At 40.4% G+C, this 19,811-nt stretch overlaps 1 protein-coding gene across 1 annotated transcript in view; it reads left to right on the top strand.

Moving 5' to 3' along the window:
- Nucleotides 1–19,811, top strand: part of DNAH10 (dynein axonemal heavy chain 10) — a 101,138-nt gene that overhangs the window by 10,986 nt on the left and 70,341 nt on the right. Inside the window, exons 8-18 of the mRNA XM_065418001.1 lie at nucleotides 1,943–2,173; nucleotides 3,143–3,333; nucleotides 3,859–4,057; nucleotides 5,588–5,782; nucleotides 6,672–6,842; nucleotides 11,626–11,802; nucleotides 12,206–12,382; nucleotides 13,259–13,428; nucleotides 16,457–16,608; nucleotides 17,228–17,392; nucleotides 18,142–18,349. Of these exons, the coding sequence (XP_065274073.1) occupies nucleotides 1,943–2,173; nucleotides 3,143–3,333; nucleotides 3,859–4,057; nucleotides 5,588–5,782; nucleotides 6,672–6,842; nucleotides 11,626–11,802; nucleotides 12,206–12,382; nucleotides 13,259–13,428; nucleotides 16,457–16,608; nucleotides 17,228–17,392; nucleotides 18,142–18,349 (2,036 nt within the window). The remainder of the gene's footprint in view (nucleotides 1–1,942; nucleotides 2,174–3,142; nucleotides 3,334–3,858; nucleotides 4,058–5,587; nucleotides 5,783–6,671; nucleotides 6,843–11,625; nucleotides 11,803–12,205; nucleotides 12,383–13,258; nucleotides 13,429–16,456; nucleotides 16,609–17,227; nucleotides 17,393–18,141; nucleotides 18,350–19,811) is intronic.

Here is a 19,811-nt window from a genome sequence, read left to right as displayed (position 1 = left end):
ACGTGTCTTCATAAGTCAGGTTTTCTAAACCTTTTAACATTTTTGTTGCTCTCCTGTGCACTCTCTCCAGTTTGTCCACATCACAATGCAAAGTAATGCACATTGGAAAACATAATCCCAAATATACATATAAAATGATGGGGTCTAAATTAGCTGTTAGCACTCAAGAAAGAGACCTTGGCATCATTGTGGATAGTTCTCTGAAAACATCCGCTCAATGTGCAGCAGCAGTCAAAAAAGCAAACAGAATGTTGGGAATCATTAAGAAATGGATAGATAATAAGACAGAAAATATCATATTGCCTTTATTTAAATCCATGGTACACCCACATCTTGAATACTGCATGCAGATGTGGTCGCCTCATCTCTAAAAAGATATATTAGAATTGGAAAAGGTTCAGAAAAGGGCAACAAAAATTATTAAGGGTATGGAATGGCTACCATATGAGGAGAGATTAATAAGACTGGGACTTTTCAGCTTGGAAAAGAGACGACTAAGGGGGGATATAATAGAGGTCTATAAAATCATGACTGGTGTGGAGAAAATAAATGAAAAAGTGTTATTTACTCCTTCTCATAACACAAGAACTAGGGGTCTGCAAATGAAATTAATAGGCAGCAGGTTTAAAACAAACAAAAGGAAGTATTTTTTCACACAGCGCACGGTCAACCTATGGAATTCCTTGCCAGAGGATGTTGTGAAAGCCAAGACCATAACGTGTTCAAAAAAGAACTAGATAAGTTCATGGAGGATAGGTCCATCAATGGCTATTAGCCAGGATGGGCAGGGATGGTGTCCCTAGCCTCTGTTTGCCAGAAGCTGGGAATGGGTGACAGGGGATGGATCACTTGATGATTACCTGTTCTGTTCGTTTCCTCTGGGGCACCTGGCATTGGCCACTGTTGGAAGACAGGATACTGGGCTAGATGAACCTTTGGTCTGACTGAGTATGGCCGTTCTTATGTTCTTATGTATCTTCTTATCTTTCTTAAAGTGTGGTGCCCAAAACTAGACACACTACTCCAACAGAGGCCTCACCAGTGCTGTGTAGAGCGGGATAATTACCTTATATGCAACACTCCTGTTAATACACTCCAGTATGATATTAGCCATTTCAATTTCCAGTTTCAGTTTCAATTTTCAATTTATTCAATTTGTGATCCACTATACCCCCCAGATCCTTTTCTTAGTACTATTGCCCAGCCTGTTATTCCGCATTTTGTATTTGTCTTGAATAGAAACACTTTAGAAAAAAATGAAGAGAAACCCTTACTTTATCCCCATCTTCTGAATCTTCAGCAAAATAAACTTGGATAATGGAGTGTATGTTTTCAAAATCATCGTTGTTAGCTGTCTCCCTATTAGTCAAATCAATGTGATAAACATTACATAATATTAAAAACTGCAATGACATTTTATTTTAATTTAGCACTTATTTATCCCTGAAATCTTTATGAATATTCAAAAATTCTCACTATAAGGACCTGATTCTGCAAACAGTTACACACACAAGTAACTTTATGGAAGTGAGTAAGCCCATGAAAGTTAACCTGACTACTCATATCTATAAAGTTACTCATATGCATAAGTGTTTGCAGAACTGGGGCCTAAAGCCCCAAGCCTGCAATTAGTTCCATATGGCAGACCCCACTGCCTGTATGAAGCCCCATTAACTTCAGGGATCTGCTTGTGTGGGGCTTATCTCCTGACTGGAGCCTAAATTGGCAAATATTTCTTCCTCTAGGAAGTGCTCAGTGTTTCAGAAATGTCTTATGGCCATATTATGTAGATGTAGCCATATAAATATCTTTATTGATGCAGCCTTGTTTAGTGCACTGAACATGTTGCAAATAAAAGCTTAAGAAATGTCAGCATGGTTATAATTTCCCCCCAGTCATAAAGATAATTCTAATGCCTTTTCTTGCTTCCTCTCATCCTCAGGGTAATGGCCCACTAGCAGAAATTGACCTGTGGCGTGAAAGAAATGCTACTTTAAGTGCTCTGACTGAACAGATAAAGCTCCCATTAGTTAAAAAAATCTTAGCAATACTAAAGGAAGCTGAATCTGGACTTCTTGAAAATTTGCAGATAGTCATAAGTGATCTTAGCAGGCACCATGTGGAAGCTGTAGATAATGTTAGGTTTCTTTCAACTCTGGAGCGCCATTTGAAGGTATGTTTATCTAATGATACTTTGGGAAGATTTGTCAGTGTTTAATTCAGTCATGTCTTTCTTTTGATATAAGCCCAGCTCTTCTTTTTTATTTTTCCTGTCATTTTTTATCAATAATAAAAATACACGGTGATTTGCTTAGATAGTGAAAAAGAAAAAAATGCTCGTTTAGCTTCTCTTCCTAGGTGAAGAGTTGTTTGGATGGCAGTGATCAATAGAGAGGAGAGTGTATTCTGTCTCATAGATAAGTGGTTTGTAACCTTTTTGGCAACTGTACAAGTTTACTGAATTAATGCCTGATTCAACTCTTGGCTGCCTCATCTACTGCATGCCAACTCTCATTCACTTCTATGCCCACTAGACCTTGATGGAATGTGGGCTGCTTCAAACCCCAGTTTTGGAACCGACTTTACTGGAAGTTGTACTTTGCGCATAGTAACTGAAAGTAGAATTAGGTCTGAGATTTTAGTCACTTAGGTAGGAAGTGCTGGCTATTATACCACAGCCTCGGGGAAGTCACTTAACAAGGGTAATAAAATGAGTGAATAAACAAAACCAAAGATTTGTCGTTGCTCCGTTTTTGGGCCAGCTTCTGCTGCTGAATGCATTCATGAGTCTCCTGTGCACTCATGAGTCTCCTGTTAAAGGAGATAGGACTCATTCAAGCATTCGGAGGTAGATTTGGGCAATAAGTACTGGCAGTCTTTAATAGAAACTAGAATTTTAATGAGACAACAACCTGAATATTCACATCTGTAGGCCCAATCCTGCAGACACTTAGGCACATGAGTAACTTTAAAGTTCCTGACATGTAGGTTTGCTAGATTTGGCCATATGTCTTGAGCCCAAGTATTTAGTTGCCGAGACCCTTAGCAATTTTCAAGTGGTCCACGAAAAAAAAAGTTGATAGAATAGGTATCTGTTTTTTCATGGCAATCTTATTCACAATATTTATCCTCTATTTAAAAGAATTTAACTCATGGCACTGGATTTAATATTGTCTTGGATACAATTCCTTCAATGATGAACGCACTGAGAATGGTTTGGATTATCTCACGGCATTACAACAAGGATGAGCGGATGATACCCCTCATGGAAAGAATTGCATGGGAAATTACAGCAAGGGTCTGCAAAGTTGTGGACTTACGGACTTTGTTTAAGTAAGCAGTAGATTCTTACTTAACTAGGTCATAACTGTTAGTAGCTTTGAATATCTTACAGTAAGTATGATAGGTGCCAATCTTATCAAGTATGTTTTACTTATTTTCAGGAGCTTTCGTTATATTTAGCAAATTTAAAGGCACATTTGAGAAGTTCACTATATGCACTTTCATATATTATTGAAGCAGCTTTAAAGATGGGGGTACTGGTTCCCTTTTGACATGGGCTGATATAAAGTAGTAGTAACTCTATTGAAATCAGTGGAATTCCAGTGGTACAAATATGATGTAAGTGCTATCAGAATCAGCCCTGAAATCTTTCTTCCTTTTGAACTTTTCAAAAACCAAAGTCATAAAATGTTCTTGAGGGCGAGACAGTATTGTGAAATTTTAAGTTTTAGCTAGATTTCATTAAAATAGAAGACTTTATTGAACCAAGATATTCTAGCTCAATGAAAGCATCATTTCATATTAAACCTTTAAAGGTTCTTGTCAGTCTTCTAACTGCTTTGTTTTGTTTAATAGAGAAGATAGAAGCATTGCAAAAACTAAATTGTTGGAAGCCAAAGGCTCTCTTGAAATGTGGAAAAAATCCTATTTCGATATTCGTGCCCAAATTGAAGCCTCAGGAAGAGACCAACGATGGGAATTTGACCGAAAGCGTCTATTTGAAAAAACCGATTATATGGCTTCGATCTGTCAAGATCTGTATGATATTGTGCAGGTAGTAATGTGTGTGGTTTTAAATAAAAGGATTGTGTATCTAGATTCTCCAGCTGTGAGAGCTTGTTTTGCATTGTATTGTATTTGCTGAATTGAATGAAATGTTAGTAACCTTTAAGAAATTTGCTAGTGGGCTCACCTGGCAGATTCTTCGTAATACTGTTGTAGTAGAAATGTATATCTCCTGCCTCCCAGGTTCTTGGACTCTAAGCACTTTTTCTAATATACATAAGGTGGCAGAGGAGGGAAGGCAGATGGTTTCTGCCTGCCTGAGCACTTATTATCTGATCTTGGAATACAGTTGGCCTTGACTTCAGTGTGGGCCAAGTAAGTTGGAGGAAAAGGAAAAGGATCAAACTGGAGAAGGAAGTTCAAAAGGGATAAAATTATGGGGGTGTAATAATTATCGACCCAAGTCTTCAATGGGATCCATGCGGATAGATTCTGATGCCTGCAGAGTCTCAATGGTTTCTATAGGAGTGTGTGGGCATAGTGATCTGCTCACCAGTACCCCATTATGGAATGGGTTCCTATATCTGGGTCAACTTCTGTAGGACCAGAAATGGATGCTGACTTTAATCCAAATTGGGCTCTTTATTTGGAGATGGATAATGTGATTCACTACCAAATTTACACATTATTATATTATCTTTAAAATAATTTAAATGTTTTAAGAGGTCTTGTATTTTAAATGTGTACTTTTAACACTGAAGAATAAATGTAATGTTTTAAAAACAAATTCATAGACATAAATAGAGGAACAGTTATCCCAAACTACAACCAAATCTTGCAGAGTTTTATGCTTGTGCTTAACTTGAGGCAATGGACAGTCCTACTGATGTCAGTGAGATTACTTATGTGTGTGTGTAGTTAAGCACATGCTTAAGTCTTCTCAGGATCAGGGCCCTAGTCTGGAAAAGGTGTATATTTTAATAGGTTTACATTATTGCTAACTCTATACATATTTAAAACAATCAAATATTTTTATATATGAGTCATTTTTAGGATTTAGTATCTTATTAGAATTATATTAAATAACAGTGAACATACTTGGTTTTGGGGGAAAATAATCCCTGAAACTGTGGGAGTTTTCCATGTACAGTATTTTAGAAAATTTGACACACATAAAAGGTCAGTATGTCAAATGCAAGATAATAGATCAGAATTATGGAAATTCTTGTTTGATCACATTGGCATAATAAATATAATGTTCGTGAATGAATGAGTTTTTGATCAGAAAGTATATCTTGAGGTAAGAGAAAGGATATAAACTTTGTAGTAACTAGCAATATATTCCTACCAGCAGGAATGGGAATTTTGTCTGAATAAGAACTGTGATATTGGGCACCTAGATTTTTATATGGAATTGTACAGTCTTTTATGGGAATATACAAAATGTATGTCAATGTAAGGATTATTTATTTCCTCTATGTAAAAGTTATTTTTTAAAGGGAAGAATATCCAAAAATATTGTTTTGGCAGAAAGCTAGTTAAAAATAATTCCTTCTTGTCTGTTTGTCTGAACAAACAGGTTATTGAAGAGTTCTACAATATATTTGGTCCTGAACTGAAAGCTGTCACTGGAGATCCAAAGCGCATTGATGATGTATTGCGAAGGGTTGATGGGCTGATTAGTCCTATGGAAGTGCTGACTTTTGACCCTTTTAGCATCAAATGTGCATCCCAATGGAAATTTGTTATGGAAGATTTTAAATCGGAAGTGCTGGTAGGTAGCAGGTCCTGTGCTGGTTATTTCTATAACACTGTATATCTTCCTTCTAGAATTTCAAAATTTAAACTTAAAATAAATGCAAGCCTGAAAAGTAAAAAATAAACGAATAAATAATAAAATAAAAAGTAGATAAACATGGCCAAACATTTTAATTTGGAGTTTTGGGAGGAAGCCAAGGGTTATTTTTGTTTGTTTGTTTTACACTTTGCATGTGAGCGTAGAGCTGGTGAAAGGTACTGGTTCATTCACAGCCCTGGAGTCTGAAGCACTTTGTTAATTGAGCAGTGGTAGAGTTTGCTTTCCTGACACTCACCTGCTAACATGCCTCTCCTATGACCTAAATGGGAGTTAAGGCTCACACTCCTAGCCTCCTTCAGTCCCTCCCCTGTCTGCTGAGAAGACCAGCAATGGTACCAGTTGGGATGGTGCTTATAATAATAAATGGAGATATATCTATCTCCTAGAGCCGAAAGGGACCCTGAAAGGTCATTGAGTCCAGTCCCCTGCCTTCACTAGCAGGACCAAGTACTGATTTTGCCCCAGATCCCTAAGTGGCCCCCTCAAGGATTGAACTCACAACTCTGGGTTTAGCAGGCCAATGCTTAAACCACTGAGCTATCCCTCCTCCCTTATTGTGATGTACACTCTTGCCCTGTAGGCATTGGATTGAGATCCAGCGCACTCATTTCCCTTAGGCCATTGAACAGGCATCAGGTGGTTTTTGGAAAAAAAAATTCAAAAAAGAGAAGCAAAATTATACTTTAACGTTAGCACGACATTACGTGTTTTATACCTAGGCCACTCTCTCTTCCGCCCTTTGTCTCTGCAAAGTTAATCCATAAGCAGTTTTATTTCTTGACTTGCTGTCTTTTTCTTTGTCTAGGTTATAGAAAAAGAGGCCAAGAATTTTATTGACGAGTCCTTTAAGACCCTTCGATCAGCAGAGGCTGCTTTTGACATGCTCTTAAACTTTAAACACATCCGCTCTCGGGATGCCATCAATAGACAGATGATGATGAAATTTAATGATATTCTGGCACAGTATTGTAAAGAGGTATTTCACTTAAGAATTTCTTAAGAAATACATAAAATTCTCTACCAAGTAGAAGTATCCCTTCTTGAACAATAAATCTATGTATCTGTCTAGGGACTTACACGGCCCTTGTCACCATAGTGTCTGAGAGGCTCCCAAGTATTTAGAAATAACCATAACAATCTCTCTCTTTTCTTTGCAGCCTGAAGGAGAAATAGCACGATTAGTTAGTATGTAGATATTTGTGTATGTGGTTGTCTGTGTTAGGATACTTATTGTGGGTCAAAGGGAGACAAGGTTTGCATTTAGTTCTGTATGCAGTGTGGCCTGGTCATTCTTATTTCTTGTGAGCATGAGTTCTACAGCAGAGGTTATCAAACTGTGGTCCGTGGACCACCAGTGGTCCGCGAGCTCCATTCAGGTGGTCCACAGATAGTTCCCCCTAAGGTGCGTACCTGGGCAGCCGCACATGAGAGAATGAAGGGCCACCCACCTAATTAGTGGAGCCTTGCAGGCATGGCTCCACTGATTAGGTGCCTGGACCCTGGAGAAGTCGCACATGTAAGGTAAGGTGGTGCCTTGGGGGGAACGGGGTAGGTAGGAGGGGGCAGTGGGGTGAAAAGAGTGGGTGGTGAGGAGGAATTTGAGATGTGCAGGGCTGCGGCAGCCAGAGAAAGGCGACTTTCCCCTGCTCCAGGGCTGTGGCTGCCGGGGAGAGACCTCCCCCTCCTTCCCAGCCCCCGCTTGGGGGCTGCCGTGGCGAGGGAGAGACCCCCCCCCCCTTCCCAGCCCCAGCTCAAGGACTGCCGCGGTGGGGGAGTGAGGGTACATCCATCGCATTAGAAAGGTAAGACTACTGATATTAAAATATGAGTTGTGTGCTTTTATTTGTAGAACAAAAAATGTTTATTATTAAGGGTTTTTTTATATAGCGCTTTTATCCAAAGTGCTTTACAATAGTTAGCTGCCGCTACAACAACATTTGGAAAGATCATTAAGTGGTCTGCTAAGACCCTTAGCAATTTTCAAGAGGTCCGCGAAAAAAAAAGTTTGAGAACCACCATTCTACAGTCTTCCATCTCCTGTGAAAATTATGTCTCCTACACTCATGAACCTCCTTGTACTGGATGACAATTCCCAGTCTCTATTCAAGCCTAAGTTGATTGTATCTAGTTTGCATATCAATTCAAGTTCAGCAGTTTCTCGTTGGAGTCTGTGTTTGAAGCTTTTCTGTTGCAAAATTGCCACCCGCAGGTCTGTTATTGAGTGACCAGACAGGTTAAAGTGTTCTCCTACTGGTTTTTGAATGTTATGATTCCTGATGTCAGATTTGTGTCCATTTATTCTTTTGCGTAGAGACTGTCCAGTTTGGCCAATGTACATGGCAGAGGGGTATTGCTGGCACATGATGGCATATATCACATTGGTAGATGTGCAGGTGAACGAGCCCCTGATGGCATGGCTGATGTGATTAGGTCCTACGATGATGTCACTTTAATAGATATGTGGACAGAGTTGGCATCGGGCTTTGTTGCAAGGATAGGTTCCTGGGTCAGTGTTTTTGTTCAGTGGTGTGTGGTTGCTGGTGAGTATTTGTTTCAGGTTAAGGGGTTGTCTGTAAGCGAGGACAGGTCTGTCTCCCAAGATCTGTGAGAGTGAGGGATCATCTTTCAGAATAGGTTGTAGATCTTTGATGATGCGCTGGAGAGGTTTTAGTTGGGGGCTGAAGGTGACAGCTAGTGGTGTTCTGTTATTTTCTTTGTTGGGCCTGTCTTGTAGGAGGTGACTTCTGGGTACTCGTCTGGCTCTGTCAATCTGTTTTTTCACTTCCGCAGGTGGGTATTGTAGTTTTAAGAATGCTTGATAGAGATCTTGTAGGTGCTTGTCTCTGTCTGAGGGATTGGAGCAAATGCGGTTGTATCTTAGAGCTTGGCTGTAGACAATGGATCGTGTGGTGTGTCCTGGATGGAAGCTGGAGGCATGTAGGTAAGTATAGCGGTCAGTGGGTTTCTGGTATAGGGTGGTATTTATGTGACCATCGCTTATTAGCACAGTAGTGTCCAGGAAATGGACCACTTGTGTGGATTGATCTAGGCTGAGGTTGATGGTGGGATGGAAATTATTGAAATCATGGTGGAATTCCTCAAGGGCTTCTTTTCCATGGGTCCAGATGATGAAGATGTCCTCAATGTAGCGCAAGTAGAGTAGGGGCGTTAGGGGACGAGAGCTAAGGAAGCGTTGTTCTAAGTCAGCCATAAAAATGTTGGCATACTGTGGGGCCATGCACCCATAGCAGTGCCGCTGACTTGAAGGTATATATTGTCCCCAAATGTGAAATAGTTGTGGGTGAGGACAAAGTCACAAAGTTCAGCCACCAGGTTAGCTGTGACATTATCGGGGATACTGTTCCTGATAGCTTGTAGTCCATCTTTGTGTGGAATATTGGTGTAGAGGGCTTCTACATCCATAGTGGCCAGGATGGTGTTTTCTGGAAGATCACGGATGGATTGTAGTTTACTCAGGAAGTCAGTGGTGTCTCGAAGATAGCTGGGAGTGCTAGTAGCATAGGGCCTGAGGAGAGAGTCCACATAGCCAGACAATCCTGATGTTAGGGTGCCAATACCTGAGATGATGGGGTGTCCAGGATTTCAAGGTTTATGGATCTTGGGTAGCAAATAGAATACCCCTGGTCGGGGTTCTAGGCATGTGTCTGTACAGATTTGTTCCTGTGCTTTGTCAGGGAGGTTTTTTAGCAGATGGTGTAGTTTCTTTAGGTAATCCTCAGTGGGATCAGAGGATAATGGCCTGTAGAATGTGGTGTTAGAGAGCTGTCTAGCAGCCTCTTGGTCATATTCCAATTTATTCATGATGATGACAGCACCTCCTTTGTCAGCCTTTTTGATTATGATGTCAGAGTTGTTCCTGAGGCTGTAGATGGCGTTGTGTTCAGCATAGCTGAGGTTATGGGGCAAGTGATGTTGCTTTTCCACAATTTCAGCCTTTGCACGTTGACGGAAGCAATCTAGAAGTCCAGTCTGTTGTTTTGACCATCCGGAGGAGTCCACACAGAATCCTTTTTTTTGTAGTGCTGGTAGGGAGGATTCTGTGGGTTAGTATGCTGTTCAGAGGTATGTTGGAAATATTCTTTGAGTCGGAGACGTCGAAAATAGGATTCTAGGTCACCGCAGAACTGTATCATGTTCGTGGGTCTGGCGGGACAAAAGGAGAGGCCCCGAGATAGGAAAGACTCTTCTGCTGGGCTAAGAGTATAGCTGGAAAGATTAACAATATTGTTGGGTGGGTATGCAAACTAGATACAATCAATTTAGGCTTGAATAGAGACTGGGAATGGCTGAGCCATTACAAGCATTGAATCTATCTCCCCATGTAAGTATTCTCACACTTCTTATCAAACTGTCTGTACTGGGCTATCTTGATTATCACTTCAAAAGTTTTTTTTCTCTTACTTAATTGGCCTCTCAGAGTTGGTAAGACAACTCCCACCTTTTCATGCTCTCTGTATGTGTATATATATCTCCTCAATATATGTTCCATTCTATGCATCTGAAGAAGTGGGCTGTAGCCCACGAAAGCTTATGCTCAAATAAATTTGTTAGTCTCTAAGGTGCCACAAGTACTCCTGTTCTTTTTGCGGATACAGACTAACACAGCTCCTACTCTGAAACCTGTCATTATGCAAGGCATCATATTTTATTAGGCAGCTATAGCTGCCAGGGTAAGATCATGGCTCTCCTCATGCATTATTTGCACACAACACTGCTGCACATGTAATTCTACCTCATCACAGGTGGGGGCTGCTTCATAGCACTCCCTGTGGGGCCAAGTGTGGTACTGCCAGTGCTCCCTGCCTTAGTCCACAAGTCATGGCCACCTGCCTGGAGCAGAGTGGCCCATGCTGAAAGCCTAGTGTCAGTCTCTAAACAGTTAGCCATATTCTGAATTTATTACCTTTGTTTATTTGTTCCCTTAAATAAACAAACCTCAAAGGCAAGCGGTAAATTGCAGTGCTTGAAGGCAAGGCCCTGACCTGGCCCGTTAGGTTCTGACCTAGCACTGAGGAGCTCCTCCTCTATACCCGTCTCACCTAGCACTCTCTCTCAATAGAAGCCTGCAAGCCTTCTTAACTGGTTTGCTGGATCCCAATTGGTCAGGGTCTCCTTAGGGCCCTTCTAGTCCTCTGGAGGGCTAAGTCTTATTGGTAGCCTGGCTTAAGTGGGTTTTCCTTGAGAAGAGAGGTGTCAGGGCACTGATGCCTCCAGCAGGGGGCAGAGAAGGCCTGATAGATCCTGTCACACATCTTTTTCCACCTTCCAGGTGAAGTCAGGATTGATCCCTTGGTATTAAAAGCTTGTTTTTCTCTTTGTATGAATAATATTAGGATGACCATTTGAGATTGCTTATATGATAGAAACCAAAATATGATCACATGTATGTATGGGCATGCATGTGTGTATAATATATAATAAATAATATAATAATATCAAGTTATATCCTTTTAATAAAAAAATGCAAGAACATCAAAAGGACATTATGAAAATGAAGTGCCATCTGGCTGGGAATATCAAAAGTGAAATGAGCACCTATTGGTGAAAATGTAGAAGGGCAAATAATTCTAATCAGTTTAATCCAAAATAAAGATGCCATGGACGTTATTAACAAACTGTTAGTGTTCTGCTGCTGGAATTAGCTGTTGATCCTTCTAATGTGTATGGCATGTGCTAGAGATAGTGGAGATGAAAGGTGATGTTTCTGATAACTCTGTACTGTGTAAATTCTTGTATAGGTTGACATAGTTAATAACATCTTCATCCAAAACCTCAGTAATCCACCTCTGTACAAGAATAATCCTCCAATGGCTGGGGCAATATATTGGTCACGATCCCTTTTCCATCGTATCAAACACACTATTATTCGGTTTCAAGAAGTAGAGGAGTTGCTGGCTAGTGAGCGTGGGAAGGAGGTATGTTGGTTTCATTGGTATTTAATAAAGAAAGTAGTACTTTGCACTTCAGTAGCACTGTTCATCCAAATATATACAAGTGCTTTACACACATTAATTAAAATTCATGGCATGTTTGTGTACATAAGTATTGTGATACAAAACATATTACAAATGGGGAAACTGAGGCACACATTGATTGTGACATCTCTGAGTGTGTCTCAAAGAGGCAGTAGCAGAGTTGGCAATGGAACTTAGGAGTCTACAGTCTCAGCCCCCTGCACTAACCACTAGACTATTCTCGCTCCTTATTTAATAAAAACAAATATTAAAAACTATTTTAAGTAGCCCTGTTCAGACAAGAAAATGTCGTCTCTGTTTATATTATAGAGTAAGATGAACAGAGCTGAATTCTTTCTTACAGGTAAAACATAAGTATCTGGAAGTGGCTAAGAGAATGAAAGAATATGAAGATCTGAAATATGATCATTGGAGGGACTGGACTGAACAGATGCTCCCAGTACTATTGAAAAAAACCCTGCTTGCTAAAGTCCATCCTTCTGGGACCATAGTCCAAGCTAATTCGGAGCCCTCCGATCAGGTGAGGGGAGGAAGGGTCAGGTGTCAATCTTCTGCTAATTCATTGATTTGTAGCCAAGTTACTGATCGGGTGAGATTTTCTCAGAGTGGTTTCTTAAAGAGAAGAACTGAGTTGTTTGGGGAAATGTCGATACTTCTGAACTCAGAATTATTTGGGGATCCGAAATGGGCTGTCATATTTGTCACAATTGTTGAATGACCTGGCAGAAGCATAAATGATAATGTGTGTTGTGCCATCATTCCTGGCAATTCCAGGTAGGACATGCCAATGCTTTGTCTTAATATCTCTATTTTGCTCAGGTGCTGTAAAAAATAGTAAGTATTTTCCAACAGCTTCATCTTTACTATATAGAGATTTGTTACTATACTATACAGCTCCAGTGTGATGTGCTCACTGCAGGATACTCCACTTAAAAGGACAACTTGATTCCCAGGTACTTCTGGGTGCAATCCAAAAAAATCATGGAATTAACATGAGTTTGCTGCCATCACATTGTTCACTCTGCTTGTGTGTTCTATGTCTTCCCCTACCCCCATGTCTGCCTTGTCTATTTAGATTGTAAACTTCTTGGGACTAATACACTGGGTTTTCCATTATGGATTGTTGGCACAGCATATGGAGGGGGAGTATTTGTTCTATCTCTTATGGTCAACTTTAAATGAAGAGATAGTTGCGTTTAATTCATGAAAAGAAAGTGCTGAATGTGGCAGCCAGTCTGAAATGCATTTCCATAGCTAGCCCTGAATGTCAAGCCTGCTATATGACACAAGTGAATCAGTCTGTTTGCCTTGAAAATGCCCCTTGAAGATAATTGTTTCTTTGATTTTTAACTGACCTCTCCCTCCTTCTTGCTGCTGTTTCTCTTCTGTGCTGTAGAGCCCGCATTCTGAAGAGGTTGACACCGGGGAGAAGTGGAGTCGTTTCATAGTCAATTTTTCTCCCAAACTCCAAGAGGTTATCAATGAAACAAAATACATGGAGCAGCTGGGGTTTCCAGTACCTGAAATAGCAAGGAACGTGGCACTACAGGAGGACAAATTTCTTAGGTAAGGATATAAAATTTGAACATGCTCTATGTTCTGACTGTACTTAATGGCAATACTCCTATTGACTTCACCCAGAACAGAAATGGACCCTTTGTCATCACATTTTAAAAACATGAGACACCGTGGTCATTGTTATGTTTTCTTGGACATATAATCTTTCTTTGCACAAATAATCTTTCCTTTGGTGCTGTCTGCTTTCTGAATTATGTATGATGAAATCAAGCAAACAAAACACATGGTAACCCCCCAAGAAAAACATGAAGTAAAGCAAATCATATACTATACTGCTATGCATTGTAACATTCCTCAGTCACTAGGAGACCTCAATTTAATGCCTGACTCTGCCATCGACTTCCTGTGTGACCTTGGGCAAGTCACCTAGAGCAGATTTTCAAAGGTATTAAGGCACTAATGATGCAGATAGGTGCCTAATGGGATTCTCAAAAGCCCCTGACACCCATTGATTTCACTCATGTGCTTAAAGTTGAGTATGTTTTAAGTGCTTTTTCTGGATTGGCACTATAGGGGCCAAGCCAACACCTGTTGAAATCAGTGGAGTCTTTCCATTGACTTCATAGAATCACAGAACTGGAAGGGACCTCGAGAGGTCATCTAGTCCAGTCCCCTGCACTCAAGGCAGGACTAAGTATTATCTGGACCATCCCTGACAGATGTTTGTCCAACCTGCTCTTAAAAATCCCCAATGATGGCGATTCCACAACCTCCCTAGGCAATTTATTCCAGTGCTTAACCACTCTGACAGGAAGTTTTTCCTAATGTCCAACCTAAACCGCCCTTTCTGCAATTTAAGCCTATTGCTACTTGTCCTATCCTCAGAGGTTAAGAAGAACAATTTTTCTCCCTCCTCCTTGTAACAGCCTTTTATGTACTTGAAAACTGTTATGTCCCCTCTCAGTCTTCTCTTCTCCAGACTAAACAAACCCAGTTTTTTCAGTCTTCCTTCATAGGTCCTGTTTTCTAGACCTTTAATAATTTTTGTTGCTCTTCTCTGGACTTTCTCCAATTTGTCCACATCTTTCCTGAAATGTGGCGCCCAGAACTGGACACAATACTCCAGTTGAGGCCCAATCAGCGTGGAGTAGAGCGGAAGAATTACTTCTCATGTCTTGCTTACAATACTCCTGCTAATACATCCCAGAATGATATTTGCTTTTTTTGCAACAGCGTTACACTGTTGACTGATATTTAGCTCGTGATCCACTATGACCCCCAGATCCCTTTCCCCAGTACTGCTTCCTAGGCAGTCATTTCCCATTTTGTATGTGTGCAACTGATTATTCCTTCCTAAATGGAGTACTTCGCATTTGTACTCATTGAATTTCATCCTATTTACTTCAGACCATTTCTCCAGTTTGTCCAGATCATTTTGAATTTTAATCCTGTCCTCCAAAGCACTTGCAACCCCTCCCAGCTTGGTATCATCCGCAAACTTTATAAGTGTATTCTCTATGCCAGTGGTTCCCAAACTGGGGTTTGTGAACCCCTGGGGGTTCGCGAAATGTTACAGGGGGTTTTGGGGAAAAAATTCCCTAATGGCGGACAGAGCTGACCTTAGGGACCCCAGGCAGCACTGGGCCAGCAGACCGGAGCCCCTGGACTTCCAAGAGCTAACCAGATCAAAGCAAGCATATCTATCACACTGAGGAGATTTAAACTTCAAGACTCCTTATAAGAAATGGAAAGGGAGGTGGATATTTTTTGCTGTTTTTAAAATTAAATAGGCAGCTAGTATTGTTTTTAAAATTATTATAATGAGCAAGGGGGGGGAGGGACAGCTCAGTGGTTTGAGCGGTTGTAAGCTCAATCCTTGAGGGGGCCACTTAGGGATCTGGGGCAAAATCAGTATTTGGTCCTCCTAGTGAAGGCAGGGGGCTGGACTTGATTGGCGGGAGAGGGATAGCTCAGTGGTTTGAGCATTGGCCTGTTAAATCTGGGGTTGTGAGTTCAATCCTTGAGGGGGCCATTTAGGGATCAGGGCAAAAAAAAAATAAGGAAGGAAAAAAAACTGTCAGGGACAGTACTTGGTCCTGCTAATGAAGGCAGGGGACTCAAGGTCCCTTCGAGCTCTATGAGATAGGTATATCTCCATATATTATAAGTTTAAGCTTTGTTGTAACATGAAGTGTTTGCCTGGACTGCTCAAGACCTGAATGTTTGTGTAGGAGGAACTCTGAGTTGGCTTCTTAAATACCTTCATGCTGTTTCACATCTGATACTTCTTGATGAAACATAGGAGCCTGGTCTTATAACAGGCTTATTCAAAGTGATACAAGCTACAAAAGTGAGATCTTGGAAAAGTGTTGCCATTTTCATAATGTAATACAAATACTGTAATGATAAATAATAATAATAATAAATAGTGTGTAATAAGCATGTCATTAAAAACAAATTATATTTCCAAGATCACTGCTTTTATTATTTATACTCAGGTGAAGGAGAAAATCCCTGGAAATATTCATTTTTAGGAGGGGGTTCACGAGACTTGACATTTTAGTGAAAGGGGTTCACAGGTTGTTAAAGTTTGGGAACCACTGCTCTATGCCATTATCTAAATCGTTGAAGATATTGAACAGAACCAGACCCAGAACTGATCCCTGTGGGACCCCACTTGTTATGCCCTTCCAGCATGACTGTGAACCACTGATAACTACTCTCTGGGGAGGATTTTCCAACCAGTTATGCACCCACCTTATAGTAGCTCCATCTAGGTTGTATTTCCCTAGTTTGTTTATGAGAAGGTCATGCAAGACAGTATCAAAAGTCTTACTAAAGTCAAGATATACCATATCTACCGCTTCCCCCATCCACAAGGCTTCAATAGCATTGATGTGTAAGCAGGATGACAGAGAGGAGATGTGCCAGTAGTCTCTGGTTAGGTGACTAAATTGTTAATCTTGGGAAAACTACCAGTGTAGCACTCCATGTCTGGGTTCAAAATTAGGTTTTCAGATGTTCTAGGCAATACCCTTATTGTAATGTTTTGCATTATGCTTGTGACTCTCTTTAGATACACAGATGGAATGAAACAGATGTTGGATCACTATCACAAATTAATGGGAACACTAAATGAAGCAGAAATCCAGCTTCTTGATGATCACATTCAAGAGCTTTGGAAAGTATTTAGATCAGGGTACAAGAGACTCAACTGGAACTCCTTAGGTAATATATCAAGTATCAGAGGGGTAGACGTGTTAGTCTGGATCTGTAAAACGCAACAGAGAGTCCTGTGGCACCTTTAAGACTAACAGAAAAGATAGTCTTTAAAGGTTAGTGTTAAAGGTTCCACAGGACTCTCTGTTGCTTTTTAGGTAATATAGATGATATTTTTAAAATGTCCTTTAGATATTAATTTTCAGTAAAACATCTCCCAGGCTATACATTTTTCTTTCTCTTGTCAACTTATAGTAGTTTCTTATATCTAAAATGGTGAGCAGAAGTGACTACAGCTCAAGATCAAGGATATCATAAATTGAACTGTGGTAGCTTTGGTGCACAGTCCAGGTTTAGGAATACAGACTGTTACCCTGTGGAAAATATGGTGCAGTCCGTTGGCCTGACCCAGTGCCTGTTAAAGAAGTACATACTAGTCTTCCCCAATGAATATGGAATTGCATCCCCTATACATGACATGTTAATACAGTGACCTTTTGGTCTTAGAAGGAATGGGCATTGCACTGCCTACATTGCTCTTTTAGAAGCTTAGATTGGCTAATTAATAAAATGGGGGTGTAAGATATGTTGAAGAAGGAGAATAAAATTGACACATGTTATTTTCAAGGTATTGGTGACTATATTGTTCGGTGCACCCAAGCCATTGGGAAGTTTGAATCGCTTGTACATCAGATTCATAAGAATGCCGGAGATATAAACAATAAGCTTTTATTAATAGAGTCAACAAATCTATTTAAATCCCCACCTTTGAAAAATGAGGATGAACTTCCTGGTAGGTCTTATATTTTGTATGATCATTTCTCAGCTTTGTGAAGTGTCTTATTGAAGTGGTGTCCTTGCTACATCTCTTTTATTGTTGCCAAGAGAACACAATATTAAGTACTTCCCAAGGCTAATTACAGTACAGTGTCATAGTACAGTGAAGGGAGTACAAGCAAAGCTTCAATATCCCCGCTGGTGGTGGTGAGACATGAAGAGCTACATAGCAGTGGATCTTTTAACGTGTATCTGCCTTTCTTCTGGTCATCCATGTCCTGGCCTTTCCTCTACCTCCACCATGTGCTGCTGTGTGGGGGCTTCCTTGGTGCTGCAGTCCCCTATATACAGTGTCTCCTGCCCTCTTGTGCAGCTGTACTGCACAAGTTCTGTCAGGAAGACTGCAGTTATAGAGGATGGGGCTGGAGTCTTGTCTTACTCATTTGTGAAATTCAGTCATCACAGCAGGTCTTCCAGTCATTAGCATGCACTAGTGGAGTTTAGCTATTTCAGAATGTCTCTGATAATTAAAAATGTTACAGCCATATGTAAAAATCTCTGTCTTAGTCAAGTTTGGGATTCTTGAATCTGTACTCACCAAAAGGTCTGAGGTATCAATATAATAATGAAGATTAAATTCTAAATTAACTTGCAAGATGAATTTACTGTTCAAAGATAAATCCCAACTAATTATTTTGTTAATCTACTGTTACTATTACAACTAAGTAGTGATAAATAATAATTTTCTCTCATAAACTTTTACAGGAGTGAAGGAATTCTTTGAGTATATTAAGCGCGAAAGATCTAAAGACGTGGAACACATTGTTAGAAAGTATGTTGCCATTGGACCCTTGCTAACAAAAATGGAAGGGCTGGTTGCCAACACAAACACTGGCAAAGCTTCAAAACTAGCACCCTATTATGCATTTTGGGAAAATAAAATCTATCATACATTGACACAGTTAGTTCTGAAGTAAGTCTAATGGATTTACTGTCTTGCATCTATTTAATAGATTTACTGTCTTGCATCTGTTTATTTTTTTCAAATCAGTTGTTTTTAAATTCATAGGTGCTAAAATTTAATCCAGCCCCCCTGTGACTAGGTGCCTGGATGGGCCACACCGAGGATGCTACAGTTAGGGGAGACTGCAAGAAATAGGGCAGACAATCCCCAAAGCTGGTGGTTTATTCTAGAATTAGGGCACGTCTTCACTACCTGCCGGATCGGCGGGTAGCAATCGGTCTATCGGGGATCGACTTATCGCGTCTAGTGAAGACGCGATAAAATCGATCCCCGATGGCTCTGCCGTCGACTCCGGAAATCCACCGCGGCAAGAGGCGGTAGCGGAGTCGATGGCGGCGCGGCAGTGGTCGACTTGCCGCCGTCCTCACAGCCAGGTAAGTCGACCTACAATACGCCACTTCAGCTACGCTATTCACGTAGCTGAAGTTGTGTATCTTAGGTCGACCCCCCGCTGTAGTGTAGACCTAGCCTTAGATTCACCAAGCCAGTAACAAAAGAGCTTTTGTAGTACCACACTGGTTAACAAGAAGCCAAACACACTCCCTTTTAGGCTTTCCAGACCTTGGCTCCTATCTAGACAACCAAGTCTAATATAGAGTGATGTTACTGAAAACCTGATTCACCATACGTGAGGTTCACCAATCCTGAAGGACCAGACACTTATCCCCAGGTCAATATTAATCTCAGATCTTACCAAAATATCATGCTGACAGACAATCCTTAATAACTAAATCAAAGATTTATAAATAAAAGGAAACAGAAAGAAGAGCGTTATAATGGTTAAGAGAGCAATATACATACAAATGTGTGTAAAGACTTTAGGTCAGTTTCAAAGCAGAGATGGTGAAGTTGCTGATTTGTCAAAGTCTCTCTGGAGTTATCCCAACAGGTCAGAATCCAAAGGCACCTTAGATGTAAAGTCTCTTAGTCTTTCCATGCGTTTTCCAGGGTATTCCAAATAATTCTTTGGAAGAACTCCATCCTACAGTTTACACTTTCCCTGTTCAAAATTTAAGCAGATTAGAGATGAAAGAGATCAGGCGGGGAGGCTTCCTTTATAGTTGAAGCAGGTTGGGCGCTGACAGGCAACTCCACCATGTAGGCTTTGATGAAAGCGAGCTGATAGTCTGTGATCTCTATTCAATGGGTCCTTTCTCAGACAATACTTTTAGCAATAGCCATTCAAACTATCAAGATATTTCACAGGTAGTTTACTATGTGGAATTACAAGTTTCCAGGAGGATGAGGACAATAATATTATTACATCACAAGTCCCATCTAAATGATAATATCCCCCTTTGATCTCTGTGTCAATAGAATACAGTAATGAAGCATTATAAGACAGGAACAGGATTTAGCATCTACAAGCTAATTAGGTCGCATTGTTAGATTTCTAATAGGATGCTTGTAA

The sequence above is a fragment of the Emys orbicularis genome, chromosome 16 (genome assembly GCF_028017835.1).
Source record: "Emys orbicularis isolate rEmyOrb1 chromosome 16, rEmyOrb1.hap1, whole genome shotgun sequence".
In the NCBI taxonomy this organism is placed as follows: domain Eukaryota; kingdom Metazoa; phylum Chordata; order Testudines; family Emydidae; genus Emys; species Emys orbicularis.
The sequence above is the reverse complement of the archived record's forward strand: the minus strand, read 5'-3'. Positions and strand labels throughout refer to the sequence as shown.